Here is a 27,184-nt window from a genome sequence, read left to right as displayed (position 1 = left end):
TGTAAATACGTAGAGCGGATTTATGCCAAATGTGTAAATCCGTCTAGTGGATTTATGTGAAATGTGTAAATACATCTAGAGGATTTATGCAAAATGTGTAAATACGTCTAGTGGATTTAAGCAAAATGTGTAAATACGTCTGGTGGATTTATGCCAAGATTTATGCCAAATGTGTAAATACGTAGAGCGGATTTATGCCAAATGTGTAAATCCGTCTTGTGGATTTATGTGAAATGTGTAAATACGTCTAGTGGATTTAAGCAAAATGTGTAAATACGTCTAGTGGATTTATGCAAAATGTGTAAATCCGTCTAGTGGATTTATGCAAAATGTGTAAATACGTCTAGAGGATTTATGCCAAATGTGTAAATACGTCTAGTGGATTTATGCAAAATGTGTAAATACGTCTAGTGTATTTATGCAAAATGTGTAAATACGTCTGGTGGATTTATGCAAAATGTGTAAATACGTCTAGTGGATATATGCAAAATGTGTAAATACGTCTAGTGGATTTATACAGAATGTGTAAATACGTCTAGTGGATTTATACAAAGTGAGCACATTGGTTTTTACGTTTATACTTCCATAAACGCAACGTAATATTGAAGGCGATTCTTATAAAATAAATAAATAAGTCAACAATAATAACTTCACAGAATACTTTTTTAATCATTAAAATAAAAAACAGTAGACAACGATAAGAAATCAATTACATCGATAACCATTAAATAAACACCGCCCAGTCTAAAATCCGCTAATGCCGAAACAGTAATTGTCGGCGTGGCCATATTTTTTTATTATGATCTTTTATGGTCAACCGACATTGTATCACTTGCATTTTATTAATACTGATACTATGATTTTTTATTTGTATCTGAGCCTATTAATAGTTTGTCTTTCTTCATACGTTGTCACACTGTGAAGTGACATGCTGTACGCGCTGACTCTTCAGGTATATTGTGTTGGCGTGTGTACAAAACTGCCACAGTAAACAAAAGATATGGAGGTCTAAACAGTACATCGGAGATGCCAAAGTAATAACAATACCGTGTAACATCCGAGAGGTTGAATAAGCATAAATATGAGTAGCATTATAAAGGCAAGAATATCAAGTCAATATAATGTTGTGGAGGCTAGTTAACATACAAATGATAAGGTGCCATTTCTTCAAAGGCCGTTTGGGAGCAATCTTTTTGCTGATGATTCCGAAGAAATTAAATTCCCCAACGACTGCAAAAAACATTTCCATTATTCCTGGGCGTTAGCATGATGGAAAATTCACTTTGCTAAATTTTCTGACAAAAGCGACAAAACCATTCCTATAATGATTGACGGTGCTAAAGTCAAAGACTATTGTACGATTCCGACTATGTCCTAAAGAAATGAACTTCTAAATATGTCCCTCCGACAGGTACACACAAAAACAATTCTTTCAATCTGACCTCGTAATGTTTTCATCAGCTATTACTGTCTCATCATTTTTCAATTTGCAAACATTAGTTCTATAATCCGTATTCTAATCTTCCTTTCAAGGAATACCTATCATATTAAAAGTCCTTTTACTCCGATACAATACCTCCCTATGTGTAGATTTTTCAACCCATCCGCAGTAGGTGGGTTCAGGCGAACCCTAAGCAAACTTTAACTGCCTATCAGATTGATGAGCCAATCAGATGTTAGCTTTCTAAAACAATGCGGCTTCATGTCTTTAATTTTGAACTTATCAAAAGAAAACCACACAGAATATAAATATTCCTTCGAGAGTACTCCCTTTTGTGCGAGATACCATTGCGCCCAGAAACGATATTGTGTATAAAAAATTCACAACAATATAATGACGTGGCCTTTATTATTTACATTTCGAACTGGTCGACATACATAGGATAATCTGGTCTGAATGCTTCGCTCACCGCATCTTGAATAAAATGCCTCGATGCTTATTGTCTGATTAGATAGTTCACCTGACCCCACTTCTTATGGAGGGGTTCTGCGTTCTGCGATTTCAACGCAGAGAGGTATCAGAAGACACAGAAGTCTACTTCCAAACACTTCATGGGTGCTTCCTTCACCTAGACCTCACAAAAGTCCTTCAAGTATTTATTTATGTGAAAAGATGCCAGCAGTACGTGGTCCTCCCCATTTACAAGTTGACGACAAGGGCAGACTGGAACAGGTACCCGGTCCCCTTCAGTCTCTTACTCTTGGAGTTGAGTTTTTCCACCCTGGAGGAAGCTCCGCACACCTGTGCTGTAAGATTTCTCCTAAGTTTTCTCCTTATCTTTCCTTTGATGTCCCTCTTATTTCTTCTGGCTGCAAACAAACCAATTGAAGCCGACTTGAATATGCAAGTATGAAGTGGTTGTGTAATTTGACTTGACACCCTCTGTTCAAAGCTGGTGCCCTTCATAACGCAAGACAAGGCATGAGTATGTTAATTAATGCCTGAAGTAACAGGTCAATGAATAGTAATGAACCCTTTTAAACAACAAAAAGACATGTCCAATGAAGCATTATATTTTCAAATCCCTACCTGACCCTGACCCCGCCCCCGCGGGTTGTGTCAGATGCACCATGATGAAGTATCTTGCAACACCCACTGTTCGCCTGCACTTCGCCTGCTTGTGGATTGTCACATGGCCTGTGGGCGTGTCCGGCGTCCGCCATACCCTGGAGTTGACGTCGGACGTGTTCATCACGACTTTGTAGGTCATGTTGGCATCTTTCAGGAGGATGTTGATCTCTTGTAGCAACACCCTTGAGGATACTCGCTTAAGAGTCGCTTGCACGTATATGTCTGAAAGCGTTACACCAGGGGGGGATTTTACACCAATATGTACTAATAAAATATCTTAAAATGAGTATTATATTTTCTAATAAAGGTAGTATCTTTACTCTACAAAGTAATATCTATACTCTTCAAAACACTGTCTGTGTTCGTCCAAGTACTATTTATACTCACCCGGATCTATGCTTATTGACGTATTAGCTTTACGTAAGTAGCTCACCATCATACCAATACTGTGCATACTCGTTCAAGTCCTATCAATACTCGTCCATGTTTTATCTCTAGACATCACAATACTATGCATACTCGTCTAAGTACTGTGCATACTCGTCCAAGTACTATCAGTACTCAGCCAGTTTTATCTCTAGACATCACAGTACTATCTATACTCATCCAAGTACTGTGCATACTCGTCCAAGTACTATCATTACTCAGCCATGTTTTATCTCTAGACATCACAGTACTATCTATACTCATCCAAGTACTGTGCATACTCGTCCATGTACTATCAATACTAATCCATGTATTATCTCCAGATATCACAACATTATCTATACTCGTCCACGAACTATCTATTCGTCCAAGTACTATCAATACCAAACCAACGGGCAGATTTTTAATGCTGTTTCAGGTGACTTTTTATGTTCTGTTCCTGGTGTATGTATGTGGCATAAGGCCACAACAGCGATGAATGTCTCAAGACGTAACTGTTTTGTGTATTAGCAGTAGAGTTCGTGTAAATATGATACCTACATTGCAACAGTAATTATATACAGGTAGGCAGGCTGAAATGGCTACGCACACTATTTCTACACTATTGCGATATTGAATTTTGAATTTCCATGCTTATTTGTACGCATGCAACGTAAAAGTTAAATCGGAAAAAGTGATTTACATTGTGTATTTTACGCAAATACGCAGCTCATCTTGAGCTCAGTCGTAAACCATGTGTATGTCTTCGGTGCAAATCTGCGACCAGGTTATTGTTCGTAATTCTATTTTGTATATGTACTCCACCTACTAGATTCAGTCGGTATTGTGGATGGTGCTGGGTAGATCTGGAATGTTCCTGGTTGAGCTCTGTGTGTTCTTGAACACATCTGTTTGTCTGTTGTCGTCCCAAAACCGTCCAAAAACATTTTAACTGAAAACCGAAAATAAACATATCTTCACTCGTTAAGCTTTAATACAAGCACTTCTGTAACAGGCATGCCAATCTCCTCGTTCTCGACCTTTGCAACATGTCTTAGATTAAGATGCGGAAATGCAACACCTCAGCCTCTGACTTTATAGTTCATTAAATCCTTTTTCCTGAAGACGATAACACGATGAACTGAAATTAATAAATTTTGTAATCTCGCAATCTTCAGTCAGAGCAAAACACATAAAATCGTGTGATGTTATTCCCTGGCATTTTAATTCTTGTCGCGCGAATGTGTAATAACATAAGACTATACGGTGGTCACTTTTTCAATCCCGCTGAAGCGCATCTTTCTATATATGTATATATAGACATATAGTAGTATTCAAAGTCTACTAAATAGCCTGCCGTCTAAACAAATAGAGCATCTGTTGTGACCTGTACATATAAATAAATAGTAACGTTCTGACACTCATCTGCTGGTAGTCTGAATAATGTAGCTCAAAGTGAAATCAAGTTCATTTCTCGTTCTTTGGGTGTGCTTTAGTGGACATAATTAAACATAACTGGTCCAGTGTAATATCACAAATGTATTCAGTGAGCAGGTAAAAGGCGGTGGGACAAACATATTGAGCAGATAATCAGTGAGACACACACCTTGATCAGGACATAAGCAGTGAGACATATGTCCTGAGCAGGAGAGAAGCAGTGAGACATATACCTCAATAAGGAGAGAAGCAGTGAGACATATACCTTAATCAGGAGTGACGCAGTGAGACATATGTATTAAACAGGTGTGATATACATGTGTTAAACAAGTGATGACCAGTGAGATATTTGTTAAACAGGAGATGACCAGTGAGATATATTTGTTAAACAGGAGATGACCAGTGAGATATATTCGTTAAACAGGTGATGACCAGTGAGATCTATACCCTGAGCAGGAGAGAAGCAGTGAGACATATACCTTGATCAGGAAAGAAGAAGTGAGACATATACCTTAATCAGGATATAATCAGCGAGACATATACCTTGATCAGGATATAATCAGTGAGACATATACCTTGATTAGGACATAACCAGTGAGACATATACCATAAGGAGGAGAGATGCAGTGAGATATATGTCTTAATCAGGAGAGAAGCTGTGAGACATATACCTTAATCAGGAGAGAAGCAGTGAGATATATGTCTTAATCAGGAGAGAAGCAGTGAGACATATACCTTAATCAGGAGAGATGCAGTGAGATATATGTCTTAATCAGGAGAGAAGCTGTGAGACATATACCTTAATCAGGAGAGAAGCCGTGAGATATATGTCTTAATCAGGAGAGAAGCAGTGAGAAATGTATGTTAAACAGGAGATGAGTACTGAGATATATGTGTTAAACAGGAGATGACCAGTGAGACATATGCTCATATCGAAAATACCAATTTTGCATCTCATATTTCTCTTCCGTGATTTTCCTCTTGATTTCTTTCGTTTGCCCTTTGACCTCCGGCGACTAGTTCTTTGGTAGAGTCGGATTCCTCCATTGCCCCCTGAAAAATGGCCAAGATCGGTAATGATGATAATACTAATAATTATTGTGATTCAGCAGGACATGATCATTTGATATTAATTTTCAACCTTTCTTCAACTTGGTCAACAGCTATTATGAACGAGGAAACACGATTGTAGGAGCTGACACATAGTCATTCATGAATCCCATGGTAGTAGTCACACGCAAATGGACATCCTATATAATACATTATTTATCCTGCCAATGACCAATGGTTTTAATGTAAAGTGACAGGCAATAGGAAAACCTGTGGTGAAAGGGTTCCCTCGTCTCGCCGAAGGCCCGGCTTCTATTTTCCATATAGGTATAAAGTGTGCAGTTCATTTGGGTGTCCCGCTGCGATAATGCTGGATTATGTCGTTTTGCTACTCTGCGGTCACATATATTCTCACTATATCACGAGTTATATTGCGGAAAATAATCGACAGCCAAACTAGTGACTGATAGCATGAACAAAGACCCAAGCTTTCGGTGTACGATATTAGTCAAGATCATTAGAGAAGACTTTTGAAATATAACGATTCTAAAATTCTAAAACGCATGATACTAATCGTCGAAACTTCTTTCACAGAAACTTAAGATAGTTATTCTGTCTCCTCAACAACAGATCGCATAAGCCTAAGACGTATATAGATGTACGTCTTTGCATAAGACGTGAACTGATGCCGACACAGATGACTGACGGCAGGCGGGAACTGGTTATGTCGTCCACATCCCTGATATACCATATGCCCTTCAGAACAGATGTGACTCATCACTGAACGGGACACTCCTCCCCCACCCGACACGGTGTCGGTTACACTACTGTAGACGTGGTTACCCTTCAGAACAGATGTGACTCATCACTGAACGGGACACCCTCCCCCACCCGACACGGTGTCGGTTACACTACTGTAGACGTGGTTACCCTTCAGAACAGATGTGACTCATCACTGAACGGGACACCCTCCCCCACCCGTCAGGTGTCGGTTACACTACTGTAGACGTGGTTACCCTTCAGAACAGATGTGACTCATCACTGAACGGGACACCCTCCCCCACCCGTCAGGTGTCGGTTACACTACTGTAGACGTGGTTACCCTTCAGAACAGATGTGACTCATCACTGAACGGGACACTCCTCCCCCACCCGACACGGTGTCGGTTACACTACTGTAGACGTGGTTACCCTTCAGAGCAGATGTGACTCATCACTGAACGGGACACCCTCCCCCACCCGTCAGGTGTCGGTTACACTACTGTAGATAGGACACACTGTCATAAGATAATGGAAAGTTGCGTTTAATTGCTTGGTTGTCAGGACTTTCAATTATTTGGAACACCACAAAATACCAGAAATAATACATCACACGCAGAAACAAGACCATTTCCTGTAATCTTGACCAACAATGTTAAGGATATAAACATATGTAGATTTCCAAACGTGTTTAAACTATTAAACAAGAAACGTGTTCAGGATTTAAAACACATTTTTCGCAGTTTATGAAGTGCCCAGAGAATATGGACTTTGCAGTGTATAGACACTAACCATATAGGAATGCCGTTTATTCAAACGATCTTCTGTCTCATTCAACATCGTTTTATAATATAAAAAAACACCTGACACAATTTATATTCATCCTTCATTTTAATTGTCAAATACCCATATTGAAATTAAATTTACTTACCGTTTACATGGGGTGTTGATAGTTTTCTAATAGGTATTAGGCCAGAAACCTATCATTGTGGGTTCGAATCCCGGTTCGCCCCGATTATGTTTCTAGGTTTGTCAGCACCATACCCGTGCTTGTGGGTTTCATCTAAGTGGTTAAATTCTGAGACCTGCATCAATTCGGGCTTTCCTCCCACATTAAGCTGTGATATAACTGGAATAGTGTTAAAAGCTCACTCACTCACTCACTCAGGTATTAAACTTATTTTATTCCATTCGGTCCGGTCTATTGGGTATTTTTAACTAATGGGTAGACCTTTATATATTAACATTCCACTCCAAATAATGTTCAGGTGACTTTTAATTTGCATCTGTTCATGTTTTTGCCCCATGTGTGTCACAAACATAAGCTCACCACAGCGATATACACGTCTAAGTTACCCGAAGCGAGAAGTATTCATTACCCACTACTGTCGATTTCATGTATATGTGACCCCTGCAGTATATTACGATAGTAAAGCAATACAGATACGCAAGCTGAATATGATTCATTGGGTAATAATTATTACGCTCAGTTATGTATTATCTGGAGTTCTGCTATAATTGTTTATTACATATTACACCCAGTATAGTTGACACATGAAATGAAAGAAGTATAATAATAGTAATAGAATTGGAATAAAACTCATAATCCCATCTTTTTCTGTTGTGCCTAATCTTTGAAACAATATGCAGACCATAATGAATAGATTTGATTCCAAGCGAGCTATTTCTTCAAGGTAATGTTTAGATAATAATACTCGACTTACCCAAACCGTTGTATTGTGGTCCAGATGGTATTCCAGAAGCTGAAACAAATCAGATTATTCACTGAAGAGAGTTTAGGAGTCGTTTTTCTTTCCAACTCCAACAGTTATTATATATATGTACATTTCACGAAATGACTTCGATATTGCAAAACATTACACTGATGCGTTACCAAACTGTAGTTGTTTGCCAGTATAGAAGCAGCTGATTTACCATGAAGGGGTATTTCCTATATATACATATACTCACGGAAAGATTGTGTTCCAAATGGTATTCCGGAAGCTGAAACAAATTAGATTATTCACTGAAGAGATTTTGGGGAGTCGTTTTCGAAATATAGAAGCAGCCCATGCTCTGTCATTTCCTCAAAGCTCCTCACATCGTAACACACCACGTAATTACAGTCCGAAAACATTACGACCAGACCTTGGCCTTGATCAACACAACTGTTTACGATCCAGCAATTATCCACGCCTCTTACGACCAGCATATGTTGCTGGGACGTGTTTTAACTCGGTATTTGGAAAGATGCATGCACCGAAGTGGTAAACGTCTTAGACCTTCATCACTTCGGGCTTTCCTCCCACATTAAGCTGACACGCAGTGATATAACTGGAATAATGTTAAAAGCGGCGTTTAACCCAACTCACTCACTCATATATCTATCCATGGTGACGTTTCTTTTGCGGTTCAGTATATATATATGAGTTGGGTTTAACGCCGCTTCTAACATTACCGATAGTCTGGAAGACCACAGGGCCGACCCTCTGTGCAAGACATATTCCACCCCACATGATGATCCTCGGACCACCCCACGAGTCTCTCTCAACAACACAAGCATCCGAATAACGTTCCCCACGGCGGCGCAGCAATATCACGATGGGGGACACCAGACATGGGCATTACACATTGTACCCATGTCGGAATCGAACCCGGGTCTTCGGCGTGACGAGCTAACGTTTTAACCACTGGGCTACACGACCGCCCCGTTGCTGTGATGTGTTTGGGCGATCGGTTTTATTGTATATACTGCTTTGTGTTTTTTTATCATCAAATTTCAGTTTACCGTACAAGGTAATGTTAATTTTACAAACTTTGACAAAAATGACCCAGATATTTAAATGACAACTTTTAATGCAATGTTACTTTTCTTTTGCGGTTCAGTATAGTTTCATATTAATCATATAACCATGTTTTACGGAAACATGTACGCCGACTTCGACCTTTGACCTATTTTGATCAAAACCTTCTAAATCTCAATATATGCCAAGTTTAATGACAAATGCATTAATTCTTATTTAGAAAGTGTAACAACATTGAGATTGTTCTACCTCGTGACCCATTTTAACATGTCAGCATGTGCCAAAAGAATTCTCAAGGTCCATGTGGCATAAACGTTTATTGTAATATATCCTCTAATGCCAAGTCTTTCGCCGTATTCAAGAGAAAAGATGATACAACTACATTTCAAACTTTGCTCCAAATTGACATTGATCTTTGACATTAATGCAAATATAAGGATGTTAATATATAGTTCCATGCCGTTGACGTACCATTACCTCAGAACCAGACAACGATATAGCCACCTCTTACAGGAATGTGACATTGACATTTAATTTATCTTGACCTTAGTATTGTGCCAAATGAAATCGCCATGGTTATGTAGAAGGATGACATATAATGTCAATAATATTTTTGTCGTGGCATTATATAAATCACCGGCGGCGGCGGTCAAATTCAAACAAAATCTCAGGACCGACTATTTAATACTATGGGGCCCGGGAATATGGGTTAGGGAAGGGGAATTTTGTTTCGACCCTGCCTCAAAACACACAATACTTTTCTCTGGAAGGATATGTTAAACACTTTTATTTTTTATCACAGCACATCCCTTTCGAAGGGGATGGTAAATTATACGAGTGTCGAGCCTTCCCAAAAAAATGTGTCATTAAATTAAAGCGCCAAAGCATTGCCCTTTGAAACATTACCTCATAAATCGACAAAACTTACAAGTAGGCCACAACAAGAAGACTGCAGACTAAGGATACAATAAACGAGGGAGAATTAGCAGAATGACTGTATATGCAGTGTTGAAAAAAGTCTCTTTACAACCTCTGAATAAAACACGTGACCCGGGCTTACGCAATTGTGCCCAGTCTGAAAGAGTGTCATCAACATTATCGATAAACAGCGATCTGTCCTGTTTGCTTGGGGGCATTGTTTATTTACCTTGAATAACTTAAGTAATGTTTGGTACAAATAAGCCTGAACTTCGTTATCGTATAAATTCATAGTACTCGTTTTATAATTGGAGGATAGATCACCAGCACTGAATCTCAAGATTTATCTTTATACATTAAAGGGGGCAAACGGGAGGCCTGGTTCAGTAGAATGGTCAGAATATATCCACACTACTCTTTGACCCGTATTTTCCACCACCGTCAATACTTCATTGGCTTGTATACACCATGTTCCTCCACTCCCCGTGAATAAATACGATCATTATGCAGAGCCGTCGCCGTCAAAGCAAAAACCTGGTTTCAGCAAAAGTGATGACAGCTCGGACCAATGAGCGTCCAGCTTACATCGTCAATGTTTCTCGAGCAACACGTGTCATAGCCTGGTTTCTTCTACTCCACACATTGCGTCAATGTCAGGCAGCGGTGGGGTTCGCACACAGTTCGTGCATGGAGGTCTCATTTGACCCTCCGGTTGTTACAGACGACCTCGTTTCATTTGACTAAAACAGACGTACACGTCACAACACGCAAAGAAGTTGTGTGTATTCAAGGGTGATGGGGGAACGTGGTGTTTATATATCCGTGATGACGATTTCTATAAACTTGTTAAAACTCACCTACAGCAGGGTTGTCGATCTTGCGACTCAGCATGGAGTTAAAGCGAGGTACACTTGCTTGTGGGTCATACGCCTTTTCTGTAGGACCAGAATATGTTGACAAAATTGCATTTCGTAATTCCCTGTGTTCATAACATACATATATGTAATCCACTCGGCGTCGAAGAGGTCGTGAAAACACGTGAAAAATTAATATAAGTGTGGAGAAGAATGAGGGGCAAGTGTTGAGTTTCTAGAGTTGTCTCCCTTGTAAATAAGATAACGTTCTGTCTGTTTGTCTCTAGGCACACAGTGGCCAGCACGTTAGACTTGACAAAGAAGAGAAAATAGGAAAATTGCTCGTAATCCTGGTTATAACGTTATTGATACATAAACAGCCTCTAAGTTGAAGTAATGTCAAAGCTTAAGCCTACGATGTGACCGATGAACGGGCCTCTCCTTCTTGTAATCGTCGCCGCGTATGTTCGTCTTTGTTGCCTGTTGCTCTGGCTTCGTTGCCACCATTGACGTCAGAGGAGTGACAAAATTATACTGAAACACATATAAATTTCAGTCTTTGACAAAACAGTTGGAAATATCTTAAAACAAATTACTCTCTTAAAAACAAACATGGATCTTATTGAAACAATCCGATTATCTCAAAGTATCGTTTGGATTCAATCTCATTTATTCAGATCTCTCTACTTGAAGATACTCTACGTGATGAGAGGTCACGTCAGCTGAAGCTTGAGAGAGCATTGAGAGCCAAATCTAAATGGCGTGTGCCTGGGTTCTTGAGTCATTCAAATGTCAGCTCTCAAAAACGATTTAAATGAAATTGTGTTATGGATTCCGAAGGAAAATTAGTTATCTTCGTTAGAGAGTTCCGCTGAATAGCCGCAGACAGTTGAGGTATGACTGGAGGTCATGTTCACTTTACAAAGAGATAAAATCCGAACAAAATGGAGCAAAAGTTTTTACCATAGCTACATACCGCCCAGATTCCAAATTCAGCTTTGTCATATGCATAGATGGCCAACTTTTTTAAGGTTAAAAGCATTGTGTTTCATATGACAGCACTGGGACTGCATTCATACTAGTCAGTCAGTCAGTCAGTCCATGCATATACATTGATTAAATGCTGGTCTCCAGTTCCATACAACACCATATCCATTCATGCAACACTGGTCTCCACGTTAATACAACACCATATGCATTCATGCAACTCTGGTCTCCACGTTAATACAACATCATATGCATTCATGCAACTCTGGTCTCCACGTTAATACAACACCATATGCATACATGCAACTCTGGTCTCCACGTTAATACAACACCATATGCATTCATGCAACTCTGGTCTCCACGTTAATACAACATCATATGCATTCATGCAACTCTGGTCTCCACGTTAATACAACACCATATGCATTCATGCAACTCTGGTCTCCACGTTAATACAACACCATATGCATTCATGCAACTCTGGTCTCCACGTTAATACAACATCATATGCATTCATGCAACTCTCGTCTCCACGTTAATACAACACCATATGCATACATGCAACTCTGGTCTCAACGTTAATACAACACCATATGCATTCAAGCAACTCTTATCTCCACGTTAATACAACACCGTATGCATTCATGCAACTCTGGTCTCCACGTTAATTCACCACCATATGCATACATACAACCCTGATATACATCACATATACTCATGCAACTCTGGTCTCAAAGTCCATTCATCACCATATGCATACACACAACCCTGATATACATCACATATACTCATGCAACTCTGGTCTCAAAGTCCATTCACCATCATATGCATACACACAACCCTGATATACATCACATATACTCACGCAACTCTTGTCTCCACGTTCATACAACACAACAAGCATACACACAAACCTGATATTCATCACATATACTGAGGCAACTCTGGTCTCAAAGTCCATTCACCCCCATACGGATTCACACAACACATTGACTCAAACAAACTCGTTGACTCGTTTGATTGCATGTAAAGGTACCTGAATCATCAATTACTGGGTTGTCGTGTCTGACCAGGCCTTACGCGTGTGGTACGAGGTGACTTTATGGTTCGAGTAACTTTGTTGATGGCATGTCATCTTACCCCGATGGCATGGGACGTTGCTTTATAACAATCCAAACACTCGTTTATCTGGCCCAGACTAGATTAAATACAGGTCGCCGTCATATAGATGGATGCTAAACGTGTACGTACTTTGAGGGCTAACTCCGTAATCTTCCGGTCAACATCGGACTTCTCGTTCTTATACTCGTCCTTCCTCTTCTGCAGTAGCAGATCCTTGATCCTCAGGTATGCCCAGCTCCTTTCAATAACAGACGCGAAGTCCATTGGAATAGTAAAATAGGGGTTGTTTGTCGATGGCTCAATGGGTTGTGTGCTGTGGTTATCCAGAACCACATTCAATTTTCCTGTGCCGATGTCTGCAGTCAGTGAAGCACCAATCAAGGTATTGATGAAGTCACTCATACGACCGGCTACGACCACGTCATTGCCCCTGAAAACGTTCCTGAAGACCGTCGTCGTCAGGGTGTCGGGATCGACTGTGCCGTTGAGATATTTGATGTTCAAGTTCCGTAGCACAGTGGTGGAAATGTCATCATAGAATCCCTCTACCTGATCAGCTGCATCGGCAGCTTCGTATATTCTCCTAGCAAAACCGCTGTTCTGGGCGGAGACCACCTTCAACAGGTCATAATCAGCTCCATTACCAAACGCCAGTCCGAACAGAGACACAACATCCTCATTGAGGCGTTCGACATTCTTAGCAATGGAGCCGGGGTCCTTGATGCCAACCGTGGGCTGACCGTCTGTGAGGAAGAACATCACAGGCGTGTGCTCCTTGTACCTTTCTTCCAGCATGAAGGAAATGCCGTCGGTCAAGGCCATGTTCAGGTTAGTTGCTGAAAGTCAAGACAGTGCAGCTGTAGTTTCGCTGGTATATATATCAAATCGGCATACACTGCGAAAAAACACAGTGAATTCTGTTAGCTTAATTAGCGGCAGCCAGAAGCTTAGTAAACAGCGAATTTACTATCCTGCAGATTGCACAAAGATGCTGAAGGTTAGTAAATATAACTTATTAAATTAGCATAATATTCACTACTTACACCGCACTGTAAAAAATGTGTTAAGACTATAGACACATACAAGACATGTTTAGGAATCTGTTTCAACCCTAAACGGTATGCACATTTCGTGTGTTCTATCTATCGCGTCATAGCCTAAACACCAACTTAACACAACATTACCATAATCCAAACATGTTTAAGTGCATACAATCAGGCTATAAGTCAAATGTGGATGGGAATGAGATGTGTAATGGATATTGAAATTAGATATGCATAACACAAAATACTACCAGGTCTTCCAAAGTACTTGGTACAATATTAACATAACAAATGTACAAATAAATCAAGGTAATGGTGACTAGGAAAAATGACACTTGTGACGACAACAGTCTCGGTTTCACAGGTGGTAGCGTGACGGACTTGATTGGTTGGTTGGTTTGTTGTTTTACGCCGCACTCAGCAATATTCCAGCTATATGACCGCGGTCTGAAAACAATCGAGTCTGGACCAGACGATCCTTTTACGACGAGCATAGTCGCCTTTTACGGCAAGTATGGGTTGCTGAAGACCTATTCTACCCCGGATCATCACGGGTCGTGACGGACTTGTAATCACGAGGTTGCAGGTTCGAATCCCACCGAAATTAAAATCATTTGTGTTCAGCAATGTGTTGTTACTGTATGTCTCATAGTATTTCTCTCATACAGGAAGCCGACAAGGATAGTATATCTGGTTACTACTTAACCTGTTAATGACGATAAAAAAAATACTAACTGATCAGTAAAGTTTACTAACATATTAGTGTATGAGTGGACAGTGAAATTCGCTAACTAAGTAAGTCAACTTCACGAACTATTTCTATCAGTGTTTGGGGTGATTTTCTCCCTTGCAATCCACCAGGCGTCTCTCATAAAATATCCCATGCACCACGTGTGTTACATTTTCCTTGCGTACCACGCGTCTCACTTACAACCTCCAAGGGCGCCACCTGTCGCCAGGGTGCCATGTACCATCTCTTACATGGTCCACGATTTTCTCTTACAATGCCCCCAGGATACTACGTGTCTCTGTCACAATTCCCATGAATGGCACGTGGGTCCCAGAGCACTGTATCTCATATGCAATCCTCCAGGGCATCCCACATCTCTCTAACAGTCACCCAGGGTACCAAGTGTTTCTTACTGTCCCTAATACAGTACAATCAACCATTGCACCATCCGCCTCACTAACAGTCCTCAGTGCTCCACGTATCTCACATACTCATGTGTCTCACTTACTGTGCCCTAGGAGGCCATGTGTTTCTCTTACAGTCCACTCGGGGGCACCATCGGTCTCCCTTACAAACCCTCAAAGCACCACGTGTCTCACATATAGACCCCCAGGGCACCATCTTTCTCACTTACAATTCCCCAGGGTACCACGTGTCTTTCTTAGTCCGCAAAGGCATCACGTGACTCATTTACAGTCCCCCGTGGTACACGCATCTCTCTTACAGTCTCCTAGGGTGCCACGTGTTTCTATGACACCACCTGCCTCTATTTCTATTCCCCAGGGCACCGCGTGTCTCACTTACAATCCCCGAGGGCACCACGTGTCTAACTTACAATTCCCGAGGGCACCACGTGTCTAACTTACAATCCCCGAGAGCACCACGTGTCTAACTAACAATCCCCGAGTCCACCATGTGTCTAACTTACAATCCCAGAGGGCACCACGTGTCTAACCTACAATCCCCAAGGGCACCACGTGGTGTCTCACTTACAATCCCCCAGGGCACCACGTGTTTCACTTACAATCCCAGAGTCCACCATGTGTCTAACTTACAATCCCCAAGGGCACCACGTGGTGTCTCACTTACAATCCCCCAGGGCACCACGTGTTTCACTTACAATTCCCGAGGGCACCACGTGTCTCACTTACAATTCCCCAGGGCACCACGTGTCTAACTTACAATCCCCGAGTCCACCATGTGTCTAACTTACAATCCCCGAGTCCACCATGTGTCTAACTTACAATCCCCGAGGGCACCACGTGTCTCACTTACAATCCCCGAGTCCACCATGTGTCTAACTTACAATACCCCAGGGCACCACGTGGTGTCTCACTTACAATCCCCAAGGGCACCACGTGATTCACTTACAATCCCAGAGGGCACCACGTGTCTCACTTACAATTCCCGAGGGTACCACGTGTCTAACTTACAATCCCTGAGGGCACCATGTGTCTAACTTACAATCCCCGAGGACACCATGTGTCTCACTTTCAATCCCCGAGTCCACCATGTGTCTAACTTACAATCCCCAAGGGCACCCTGTGGTGTCTCACTTACAATCCCCCAGGGCACCACGTGATTCACTTACAATCCCAGAGGGCACCACGTGTCTCACTTTTAATTCCCGAGGGTACCACGTGTCTAACTTACAATCCCTGAGGGCACCACGTGTCTAACTAACAATCCCCGAGTCCGCCATCTGTCTAACTTACAATCCCCCAGGGCACCACGTGTCTAACTTACAATCCCCGAGTCCACCATGTGTCTCACTTACAATCCCCAAGGGCACCACGTGATGTCTCACTTACAATCCCCCAGGGCACCGCGTGTCTCACTTACAATCCCAGAGGGCACCACGTGTCTCACTTACAATCCCCCAGGGCACCAAGTGTTTCACTTACAATCCCCCAGGGTACCGAGTGTCCCACTTACAATCCCCGAGGGCACCACGTGTCTCACTTACAATCCCCTAGGGCACCACGTGTCTCACTTACAATTTCCCAGGGCACCACGTGTCTCATTTACAATCCCCCAGGGCACCATGTGTCTCACTTTCAATCCCCAAGGGCTCCACGTGTCTCAATTACAATCCACCAGGGCACCACGTGTCTCACTTACAATCCACCAGGGCACCACGTGTCTAACTTACAATCCCCCAGGGCACCACGTGTCTCACTTACAATCCCCCAAGGCACCACGTGTTTGGCTTACAATCCCCAAGGGCACCACATGTCTCACTTACAATACCCGAAGGCACCACGTGTCTCACTTACAATCCCACATGCATAATATATCTCACTCATAGTCAGTCCTTCGCTTCCAGACCACTAACAATTCCAGCTATTACAATCCCACATGCACCACGTGTCTCTTGTACAACCCTCTAGAGCAACCGATTCTATCAATCTCGCTGAGCATCGTGTGTCTCTGTTACAACCCCACGTGTGCCACATGTCTCTGATACAACCCCACATGAATAGTATGTCTCACTTACAGTCCTCCGCTTCCAGTCGACTAACATAGTCGAGTGCTTCATCGATGGTACTCGACTCAACAGGGACAAGCGCCGTCTTCCATTTCTTAAGTCTGTCATCAAAGAGGAAAATGTTGAACCTGTCGGTTTTGCTCAGCTCTTTAAGAATAACCGTCATGGCTGCCTTCAGTTGCGCTATCTTGGTTCCTGACATTGAACCGCTGATGTCAAGGACAAACAGTATGTCCTTGGGGACCGGGAGGATGTCTTCACCAGCGTTCTCGGGGGCAAAGAAGTGAACGAAGTACCCGTCAACTACCTGCAATGTATTGGAGTGTGAAATTGGAGTCTCGTTCCACAAAACGACCTTAGCGTTACGTCCATTTTCAAGAATGGGAGTTTCGCCAGGGTTAGCTCTAAGCTCCTTGTTTTAAAAGAAGAAACCCTGATTGCCTCTTACTCCGGGGCAGACATATACACAATTTGCGTAAACAATCTAGCAAGTAAATCAAAGACACATTCTACGTTAGTTACAGTTAGGAATCTAGCGGGTAAATCTGAGGTATTTTTCTATATCACTAAGTGTGGACAACCTAGCGGGTAAATCTAAGACATGTGCTATGTTAATTACTGTGAACAATCTATGGGTAAATCTAAGCCTTGTTCAATGTTAGTTACAGTATACAATCTAGCGGGTAAATCTCAGACGTGTTCTCTAGTACCTACAGTAAAACATCTGTAGTCCGGACCCCGTCATCTTCCCGAGGCAAGAGAGTTAACTGACTGTAAAAGTCCAGTTTCCACCCTTGCCGAACTTGGCTGGAATTACTGGGCTCGATCGTAGCGCCACCAATGACTATTACCAGTTATGTCCCTTCTAAGCCTCTCCTATGGACCAATCAGATTCCATCTCCCGTACCACTTGCGTTTGCTTCACACAAAATGTGAGCCCACCCCAACCACTGCTCACACACAACAGGCAGGCAGGCACGCACGCACGCACGCACGCACGCACGCACGCACGCACACACGTCCACACTCTTTAAATTAATTACTTTATATAATGACCTTATACAGATACATATATTGAACAATTAATAAAGACCAATTTATTATTTATTTTTATGGACCAGTATATCCCAGCTATTGCCAAAGTACAATAAACACAATGGATCTAACTTCAACTAAAATGAGTATTTTATACTGGAATACAATGGACTTCGATAAGTGTTTCATACCAGATATGCGTTTGGTGTTCAATTGTTTAGCAAACGTAAAATAAATTTGGCCAGTCGTAATAATTTTATCAATCAAAATGGCTCGGGTTTTTTTCGGATAGTGATTTACAGCAGAACAGATAATGGAATTCGTCACCAAGTGCATTTGTATCATATAGTGTGCATAAGCTGTCTTCACGAGGTATACCATCTTCCCAAGGCAAGAGAGTTAACTGACTATAAAAGTCCAGTTTCCACCCTTGCCGAACTTGGCTGGAATTACTGGGCTCGATCGTAGCGCCACCAGTGACTATTACCAGTTATGTCCCTTCTAAGCCTCTCCTATGGACCAATCAGATTCCACCTCTCGTATCACTTGCGTTTGCTTCACACAAAATGGTGGCGCCCAGTCAAAACGATCTGATCGATAATCAAGATCTATATTGTGACAAAACGGGTCTTACAAAAGATTTAGAAAACGAGTTGGCGGTGCACATTCTTTGCAAATCCTGCAATCGACCGAAATCTCCAGGACAGTTTCCGAACCGGATTTCGATTTCGGTGCGTGAATTTCATTGTAATATGCACAGACTCGGTAGTCCAGCCAAAATGTAACTCCATAATACCAGCCTAGTTCGGCAAGGGTGGAAACTGGACTTTTATAGTCAGTTAACTCTCTTGCTTCGGGAAGATGTAGGAACGTCGGATCAACGTTCTTTTAATTAAGTTCTGTAAAGCCAATTTTTAATCAGTGTGATAACACATTTATATTCATATGTTCAAAACACTATTTTGTGTTTTAATTCTAAGGATGAAAAAAGGCATGAAACACCCACTCACCAAAACCTCCCCTCCATTCTGATCTCTCTCCACGTCATACTTGATAAGCATTTCCTTGTTGACCCCGTTCTGGCCAAGTCGTTTCTGTTGGTCACGTGACGGGTTGTATACGATGTATCGGCTGTTAGGACTTGGTGATGATACGGACACTGGCATCTCCACTGGAGAAAACAATAATTGAGATATGACATGGGAATGAGTGGGAGATGACATGACAATGAGGACATCCAAGATTTAGAACGTTGAAGTTTGCCCCGTTTATTAGCGATGCCGTGATCAGTTCGTCCCAGATTCGTCAAAATTACGTTTAGCTGTTTCTCAGTACTATATTCGTGGGTTTCACCAAGGTGGTACAGGACCCGCATCACTTCGGGCTTTCCTCCGCCGTCATATAACTGCAATACCGCTCAAAGTGATGTTAAACTAAACTAACTGAGTAACTCACTCACTCACTCACTCACTCACTCACTCACTTAATGCTCAGATGTATCAGCTACGGGTGGTCAAGGGTATTTTATCAAAGACAAAAATTTATTTCGGCCATTCTTGCATCTTCCCGAGGCAAGAGAGTTCGTTGGGATGGTCCATACAGTACATTAGTTGTTAAAACGTGGGAGAAAAACACCAAAGTGACATAGGTCCTTACTCTTGTTTTTGTGATGCTTAATCGAATAATACGATTACCTTTTACATCAACACAAATACTAACAAAAATGGTACTAATCAAGCATCAGTTAATGTTTACATTACTACCTCCTGATAGAGAAATACAATTCATGAGTTGCAAGAAAGGCATCTTCCCAAGGCAAGGGAGTTTACTGACTATAAAAGTCCAGTTTCCACCCTTGACGAACTTGGCTGGAATTCCTGTGCTCTATCGTAGCGCCACCAGTGGCTATTACGAGTTATGTCCCTTCTGAGCCTCTCCTTTAGACCGATCAGATTCCACCTCTCGTATCACTTGCATTTGCTTGAAACAAAACAGTGGCGCCCAGTCAAGACGATCTGATCGATAATCAAGGTCTATATTGTGACAAAACGGGTCTCACATCGCGCAATGCGTGAGCACCTTGATTTAAATCATGAAAAGATTTGGAAAATATCTGTTGACAACGAGTTGGCGGTGCACATGCTTTGCAAATCCTGCAATCGACCGAAATCTGCAGGACAGGTTCCGAACCTGATTTCGATTTCGATGCACGATTTTGATTGGACTATGAATAGACTCGTTAGTCCAGCCAAAATGTAACTCCATAATACCAGCCTAGTTCGGCAAGGGTGGAAACTGGACTTTTTTAGTCAGTTAACTCCCTTGCCTTGTAAAGATGCCTTTCTTGCAACTCATGAATTGTATTTCTCTATCAGGAGGTAATAATGTAAACATTAACTGATGCTTGATTAGTACCATTTTTGTTAGTATTTATGTTGATGTCAAAGGTAATCGTATTATTCGATTAAACATCACAAAAACAAGAGTAAGGACCTATGTCACTTTGGTGTTTTTCTCCCACGTTTTAACAACTAATGTACTGTATGGACCATCCCAACGAACACCTTCATGACATATCCAACAATAAATGACATTCCCTACTCCCAGAAGACGAAGGTAGTACGTGAGCGAAGAAGTTCTTACATCATCTACATAACAACTGCATGACGTACCAAGATCTTACATGATCTACTCAACAACTGCATGATGTACCAAGATCTTACATGATCCACTCAACACCTGCATGACGTACCAAGATCTTACATGATCCACTCAACACCTGCATGACGTACCAAGATCTTACATGATGTACTCAACACCTGCATGACGTACCAAGATCTTACATGATCCACTCAACACCTGCATGACGTACCGAGATCTTACATGATCTACTCAACACCTGCATGACGTACCAATCTTTTACATTGTGTACTCAACAAATGCATGGCGCACCAAGAAAATTACATGGTGTACTCATTACCTGCATGACGTACCAATCCCTTACATGATGTATCCAACAAATGCAACGTACCATGAAATTACATGGTGTACTCAACAAATGCATCGGGTATCAAGAACTTACAAGGTGTACTCGACACGTGTATGACGAACCAGGAACTTACAAGGTGTACTCGACACGTGTATGACGTACAAAGAACTTTCAGGTGTACACGACTCCTGAATAACGTGCCAAGAACTTACAAGATGTACTCGACACCTGCATAACGTGCCAAGAACTTACAAGGTGTACTCGACACCTGCATAACGTGCCAAGAACTTACAAGGTGTACTCGACGATGTAACAATATCTTAATTGTGAACTCAACGCGTCATGACATTTCAAAAACCTGCATGACGTACCCAACACATTGCTGTTTTCCTCACTTGGAAACTCGGCTGTCGCTGCCGTGATGACCCGGCTGTCCTCGATGAAGACCTCAACCTTCACCTCACGCACCAGTTGACCCGGGTTCACGTGAATTCTCTGTTCATACATGCCCTTGCAACGTGGCAACAGCTGCTGATAGGTCAGATTGAAGGTCACACTACTTCCAGGCTTCAAGTTCACCGACACGTCAAACTTGTTTGAATGTCTCGCACTATAACAAAACAATATTCAGTTCCATTAGCACAGTGTACAACCCCACAGATCACGTGGCATTCAAGCTCTCAACTTGGAATCTAACCTAACCCAAATCGACAAATCTATCTACAGACAAGTGCTCTCTATGTTCAGGTACTCCTGCCATTGTCTTGTGGTTGGTCGAATCGAAATATTATCACTTTGTGTTCACCGTCTACGTGTTGGACAAATTGTAATACCAAAAATGAGTTCAATTTCCACTGGATATAATGCCTATTATTAGCCCAGGAAAATGTCTGCAAGATCGATACTGTGTTGACTCTACACATGACAGAGTTATTAAATTATTGTCATCAACATACAAAACTACTGAAACAGCATTGTTGTCAATTGTATATTTGGTTAAAAACGCCATTGTCTCTGCACTGATTACTTAACTGCAAAACACCGAACAGTGTGTGATGCCAACCATTGCGATTTGTTAAATCACTCATTGGTGAGATCTATTTGTTATGATACTATACATACATATATACAACTTGGTACAAGATATTGCATGAGTTTGTCCTATGGGATAATGGTCTGCAGCTAATGAATGAAACATTACGTGATGGAAATGTTTGCGGTACACATGTTCTGGACGAAAGCAGATTTCGATTATTAATATTGTTATTCTGTTCAAAGCGGCACTAAACACACCTTCAATTAATAGGAATAATAAGCTTTATTGGCATTTGATTTTCGTTTTGTGTGTGTGTGTTATTTTGTAAAATAAGATATCTCTTATCCCGGTTAAAAAAGATTGTTCTAAGGTTTTACACAAAGAAAACACGCTGGATCTCATGGAAATTGGTTTGTCACTTCAAGGCTTAAAACGCTGAAAGATAATATCTCAAACAAAATAGGATAGTAGAATAGTCGGGGATGTGCTGACGGTGGCGTCAAACAACAAACAAGCACGGTATGAATGAATTAACATAGGGCGGTTACACTGACGTTGATTTGATGTAGCCAGCACTCTCCCCGCGGTCCTTGGCCTGTTGATAGGATGTCAAGGCCTTTTGTTTCTCCTCCACGCGACCGACGTACACCTCTCCATCCACAGTCCTACAAGGAATATGTTCACCACGTGATAATACATCGTCAGTAGTTAAAGGGATTGTATACAGCACGTCCCTCCATCAGTCTATGGGGGACTACACAGTGACCTGCGGCACCTTAGACAAATAAGACACAAATGAAATATTTCTGAACATTTAAATCTCAATTTTATACTAAATTTACGTAGATTAAGGTCCCCCTAACGAAAATTTACGTAAATGTAAGTGTATGTTTACATACATTTGCGTAAATCTATGTTTATATTTGCATACCGTTACGCATATTTAAGTCTAGAATGATGTTTTCCGCCAGTATTGTTCAATTTGGTAACACATGCACCCTGATTTAATGCTGGATGGATTTCCGGTCTTCGCCAGTCACAGCAGAATCAATTCAATTGGTACCATTGTGTTGCGTCCGTTTCAGCGTTTTCGCTATATCGAAGGGCACTGTTGCTTATTGGCACTCAAGTTTCTTCCGTCAGCCGGGTCCGTTGGTTTGAATCCCAGATTCTCCACAATTATAATACTTTGTCATACTTTCTTTGGGTTTTCCTTCACCACAGGGAGAAGCTGTCAAACGTTAAACCCAACTCACTCACGCCTAAAACAGCATGCCACACAATACTACTCAGCTTTTGATAGGGACAATTAGGGTCATTTCTTTAAATATACACATGATATATTATGAGAACCAGTTTTGTGTATAATGGAGATATAACACATATAACTATCAAAAGTGGAGAAGCTTCTTAATACACTCGAAATCTTAGTCTTTGCGTAGATGTTTCCAAAATATACATGGAAGTTGGGGTCGTATGAGTATAACGAAGTGATCATGGTTAAGTAAAACCGGAGTGTATATGAGCACCATGTGTCGGACTTACATGGAGAAGTTGGAGATAAAGGCTTCCTCAGGCAACATAACTTCAAACACTGCCTCGCGGCTCTGTGTTCCATCGTCGTTGATGACGGTGCTTGCGACTACGGTGGAGGCAAACCGGTAACGGATGTGAGAGCGAACCAGGAAGGATTTCACGGTCAGCTGAAACACGAAGAGAATGGTCGTGAAACACGGTTATTATAATGTATAATGACAAATTATCAAGACGGATTCCACGGCCAGCTGAAACTCAGAGAGAGAGTGATCGTGAAATGGCACGTGTGTACAGGTAGTGAAGCATTATCTCTAAACCTTTACTTTTCTTCCGTACATGTAACCATATATTGCCTGGTAGATGGGCACGTATACCTCCATCTTCCCGAGGCAAGAGAGTTAACTACCAGTTTCCACCCTTGCCGAACTAGGCTGGTGTTATGGAGTTACATTTTGGCCGGACAAACGAGTCTGTGCATAGTCCAATCAAATTCGCGCACCGAAATCGAAATCCGGTTCGGAAACTGTCCTGCAGATTTCGGTCGATTGCAGGATTTGCAAAGCATGTGCACCGCCAACTCGTTTTCTAAATCTTTTGTAAGACCCGTTTTGTCACAATATAGATCTTGATTATCGATCAGATCGTTTTGACTGGGCGCCACCATTTTGTGTGAAGCAAACGCAAGTGATACGAGAGGTGGAATCTGATTGGTCCATAGGAGAGGCTTAGAAGGGACATAACTGGTAATAGTCACTGGTGGCGCTACGATCGAGCCCAGTAATTCCAGCCAAGTTCGGCAAGGGTGGAAACTGGACTTTTATAGTCAGTTAACTCTCTTGCCTTGGGAAGATGGTATACCTCGTGAAGACAGCTTATGCACACTATATGATACAAATGCACTTGGTGACGAATTCCATTATCTGTTCTGCTGTAAATCACTATCCAAAAAAAACCCGAGCCATTTTGATTGATAAAATTATTACGACTGGCCAAATTTATTTTACGTTTGCTAAACAATTGAACACCAAACGCATATCTGGTATGAAACACTTATCGAAGTCCATTGTATTCCAGTATAAAATACTCATTTTAGTTGAAGTTAGATCCATTGTGTTTATTGTACTTTGGCAATAGCTGGGATATACTGGTCCATAAAAATAAATAATAAATTGGTCTTTATTAATTGTTCAATATATGTATCTGTATAAGGTCATTATATAAAGTAATTAATTTAAAGAGTGTGGACGTATGTGCGTGCGTGCGTGCGTGCGTGCGTGCCTGCCTGCCTGCCTGTTGTGTGTGAGCAGTGGTTGGGGTGGGCTCACATTTTTTTAAGAGAATAATATATATATATATCCCAGATTCTCCGCAATTATTATACTTGGTCACGCTCTCTTTGAAATTGTATAAATTAACATAATTAATTTACTTTTTTAATGGCTCAGGAACATTGAGAATAAATAAGGTGTGTACACTCATTCTGTATAAACAGTACTTGAATTGTACCTCTGATGTCGCTGCCAGCGACCCGCGTGAAATAAAGTTTTTTTCATTTCAGTTAAAACAAGCAACACGACGACCAAACACAGTTTGCTTTACAAATTATTTGTATTCAGCGTGTTGGTTTAAAGTAGGAGCTAGGAAACTGACGCATGTTATAGATCTGATCCCTGTTGGTGTAACCCACAGCACGGGTATGGCAATGTACAGGCGATTTGATGACATTAATCACGTTGAAATACACGAGTGCTGCCAGGAAATACATACGATAACAGCAAGGACTTCAAGTTGTCTCTCAAGAGAGTGTTTCCCTCATTGTGTGTAACAGCGAAGTATTGTTCAGCGCACACAGCGACGACCCAATAAACAATGCTATACTAGAGCCGTGTACACATTGACATTGATAAATGGGTGTGACTTACGTTTGTTTGTTTGTTTATTTGTTGCTTGTGGCCTCTTACGACAAGTATCGCCGCCTCTTACGACAAGCATGGGTTGATGAAACCTATTTAACGCGCATCTACACGGGAGACTTATTCTGGGATTCCGGGTTAGAATAGTTCCTTTGTGACCTATGTATGCTTGTCGTCAGGGGCAACTAAATGGATCAGGTGGCCAGACTCTGTGACTTGATTGATTGCATGTCATCCTACCCCGACAGCGTTGAACGGTGCTCATCATATCAACCACTGATTTGAAAGGATAGATTAAGGGTGCTCTAAACAACATCTACTAAGTACTATCTGGATACATTGACGGTGAAACAGACACGGTGATGTGTTTTGCACACACACACACACACACACACACACACACACACACACACACTAACACTAACACACACACACACACTCTCACACACACACACTAACACACACACACTAACACACACACACTCACACACACACACTCACTCACACACCACACACACCACACACACCACACACCACACACATACATACATACATACATACATTTGGGAAAACGGGGCCCAGACACCATCGGCGCAACATTATCAAATTATTAAAGAATGTCTTGGGTTGCACTTACACAACGTACACCAACTACATTTTCCCATCTCAATCTATATTATTGCGACGTGTAACGGCCATTCATCTTTTGTTTCGATTTGTCAGAAACATAACTCTGCAGTGCATACGCGTTTCACCACGGACTTGTATAACGGTTATATATGGTTATATAGGTCCGTGGTTTCACCAAAGAGTTACACGTCTAAAAACTGCATCACTTCGGGTTTTCCTCCCACATGAGCTCGCAAGCTGTTATATAGTTGAAATACTGTTCAAAGTGGTTTAAACCAATTCCATCACCCAACCGTGTGTCTTACATTATATAAGTATTAAACACAACAAGTCAAATAAAAGAAATAGAGCATTACCTGATTTGCGAACACTGGTCCAATATAAACCACCGTTGCCAGCAATGCAAGGGTCACGTGACCCAACGCCTGCAGCATCTTAGTCTGAACCAAGCTCCAGTGGCTGACTGTGTCAAACTGATTCCCAGCCCTCACTACATCAACATTTATAGCCGGGAATCCTCAAGGCCGACGACTTGAATTTCAGGATATGATTTAAACAATGAACAACATTCGGTGGGAATGGGTTAAATTGTCCAATGGGAGACTGATCACGTGGAGGTCAGCGGTCACGTGGAGCAACTACTCTGGTGTGGCGTCAGTTTAGAGGCTAATGAAATAAACAAAGAACTCAGTAATGAGATCTGAACAGCATGCCATGACCTAGTTTCGTTGCCTTTATCGTCTCCGAACATCAACAGTCTATGTAGTTATCAATTGGTTTGGGACAGACTATTTAATAACCTATCTTTATATGTGTGTGTGTGTGTGTGTGTGTGTGTGTGTGTGTGTGTGAGAGAGAGAGAGAGAGAGAGAGAGAG

At 41.6% G+C, this 27,184-nt stretch overlaps 1 protein-coding gene across 2 annotated transcripts; it reads right to left on the bottom strand.

Moving 5' to 3' along the window:
- Positions 1-649: 649 nt before the first annotated feature.
- LOC124142538 (inter-alpha-trypsin inhibitor heavy chain H3-like) lies at positions 650-26,857 on the bottom strand. Of its 2 annotated transcripts, none has more exons than XM_046511079.2 (15): positions 26,664-26,857; positions 23,774-23,931; positions 22,783-22,893; positions 21,564-21,802; positions 19,214-19,374; positions 17,178-17,475; positions 13,037-13,743; positions 11,215-11,332; positions 10,802-10,879; positions 8,194-8,226; positions 7,947-7,985; positions 5,357-5,467; positions 3,807-3,929; positions 2,531-2,794; positions 650-2,310 (listed from the first exon to the last, which is right to left on the bottom strand). In XM_046511079.2, the coding sequence occupies exons 1-15, from the start codon at positions 26,739-26,741 to the stop codon at positions 2,141-2,143; spliced, it is 2,688 nt and encodes an 895-aa protein (XP_046367035.2). In that variant the 5' UTR covers positions 26,742-26,857; the 3' UTR covers positions 650-2,140. The 2 variants fall into 2 exon arrangements, with proteins under 2 accessions (XP_046367035.2, XP_048253842.1); XM_048397885.1 differs by having other exon boundaries at positions 2,537-2,794.
- Positions 26,858-27,184: the final 327 nt, after the last annotated feature.

Source organism: Haliotis rufescens, unplaced genomic scaffold (assembly GCF_023055435.1).
Source record: "Haliotis rufescens isolate VD_foot unplaced genomic scaffold, xgHalRufe1.0.p SCAF_17, whole genome shotgun sequence".
NCBI lineage: Eukaryota > Metazoa > Mollusca > Gastropoda > Lepetellida > Haliotidae > Haliotis > Haliotis rufescens.
This window is presented reverse-complemented; position numbering and strand designations above follow the sequence as displayed.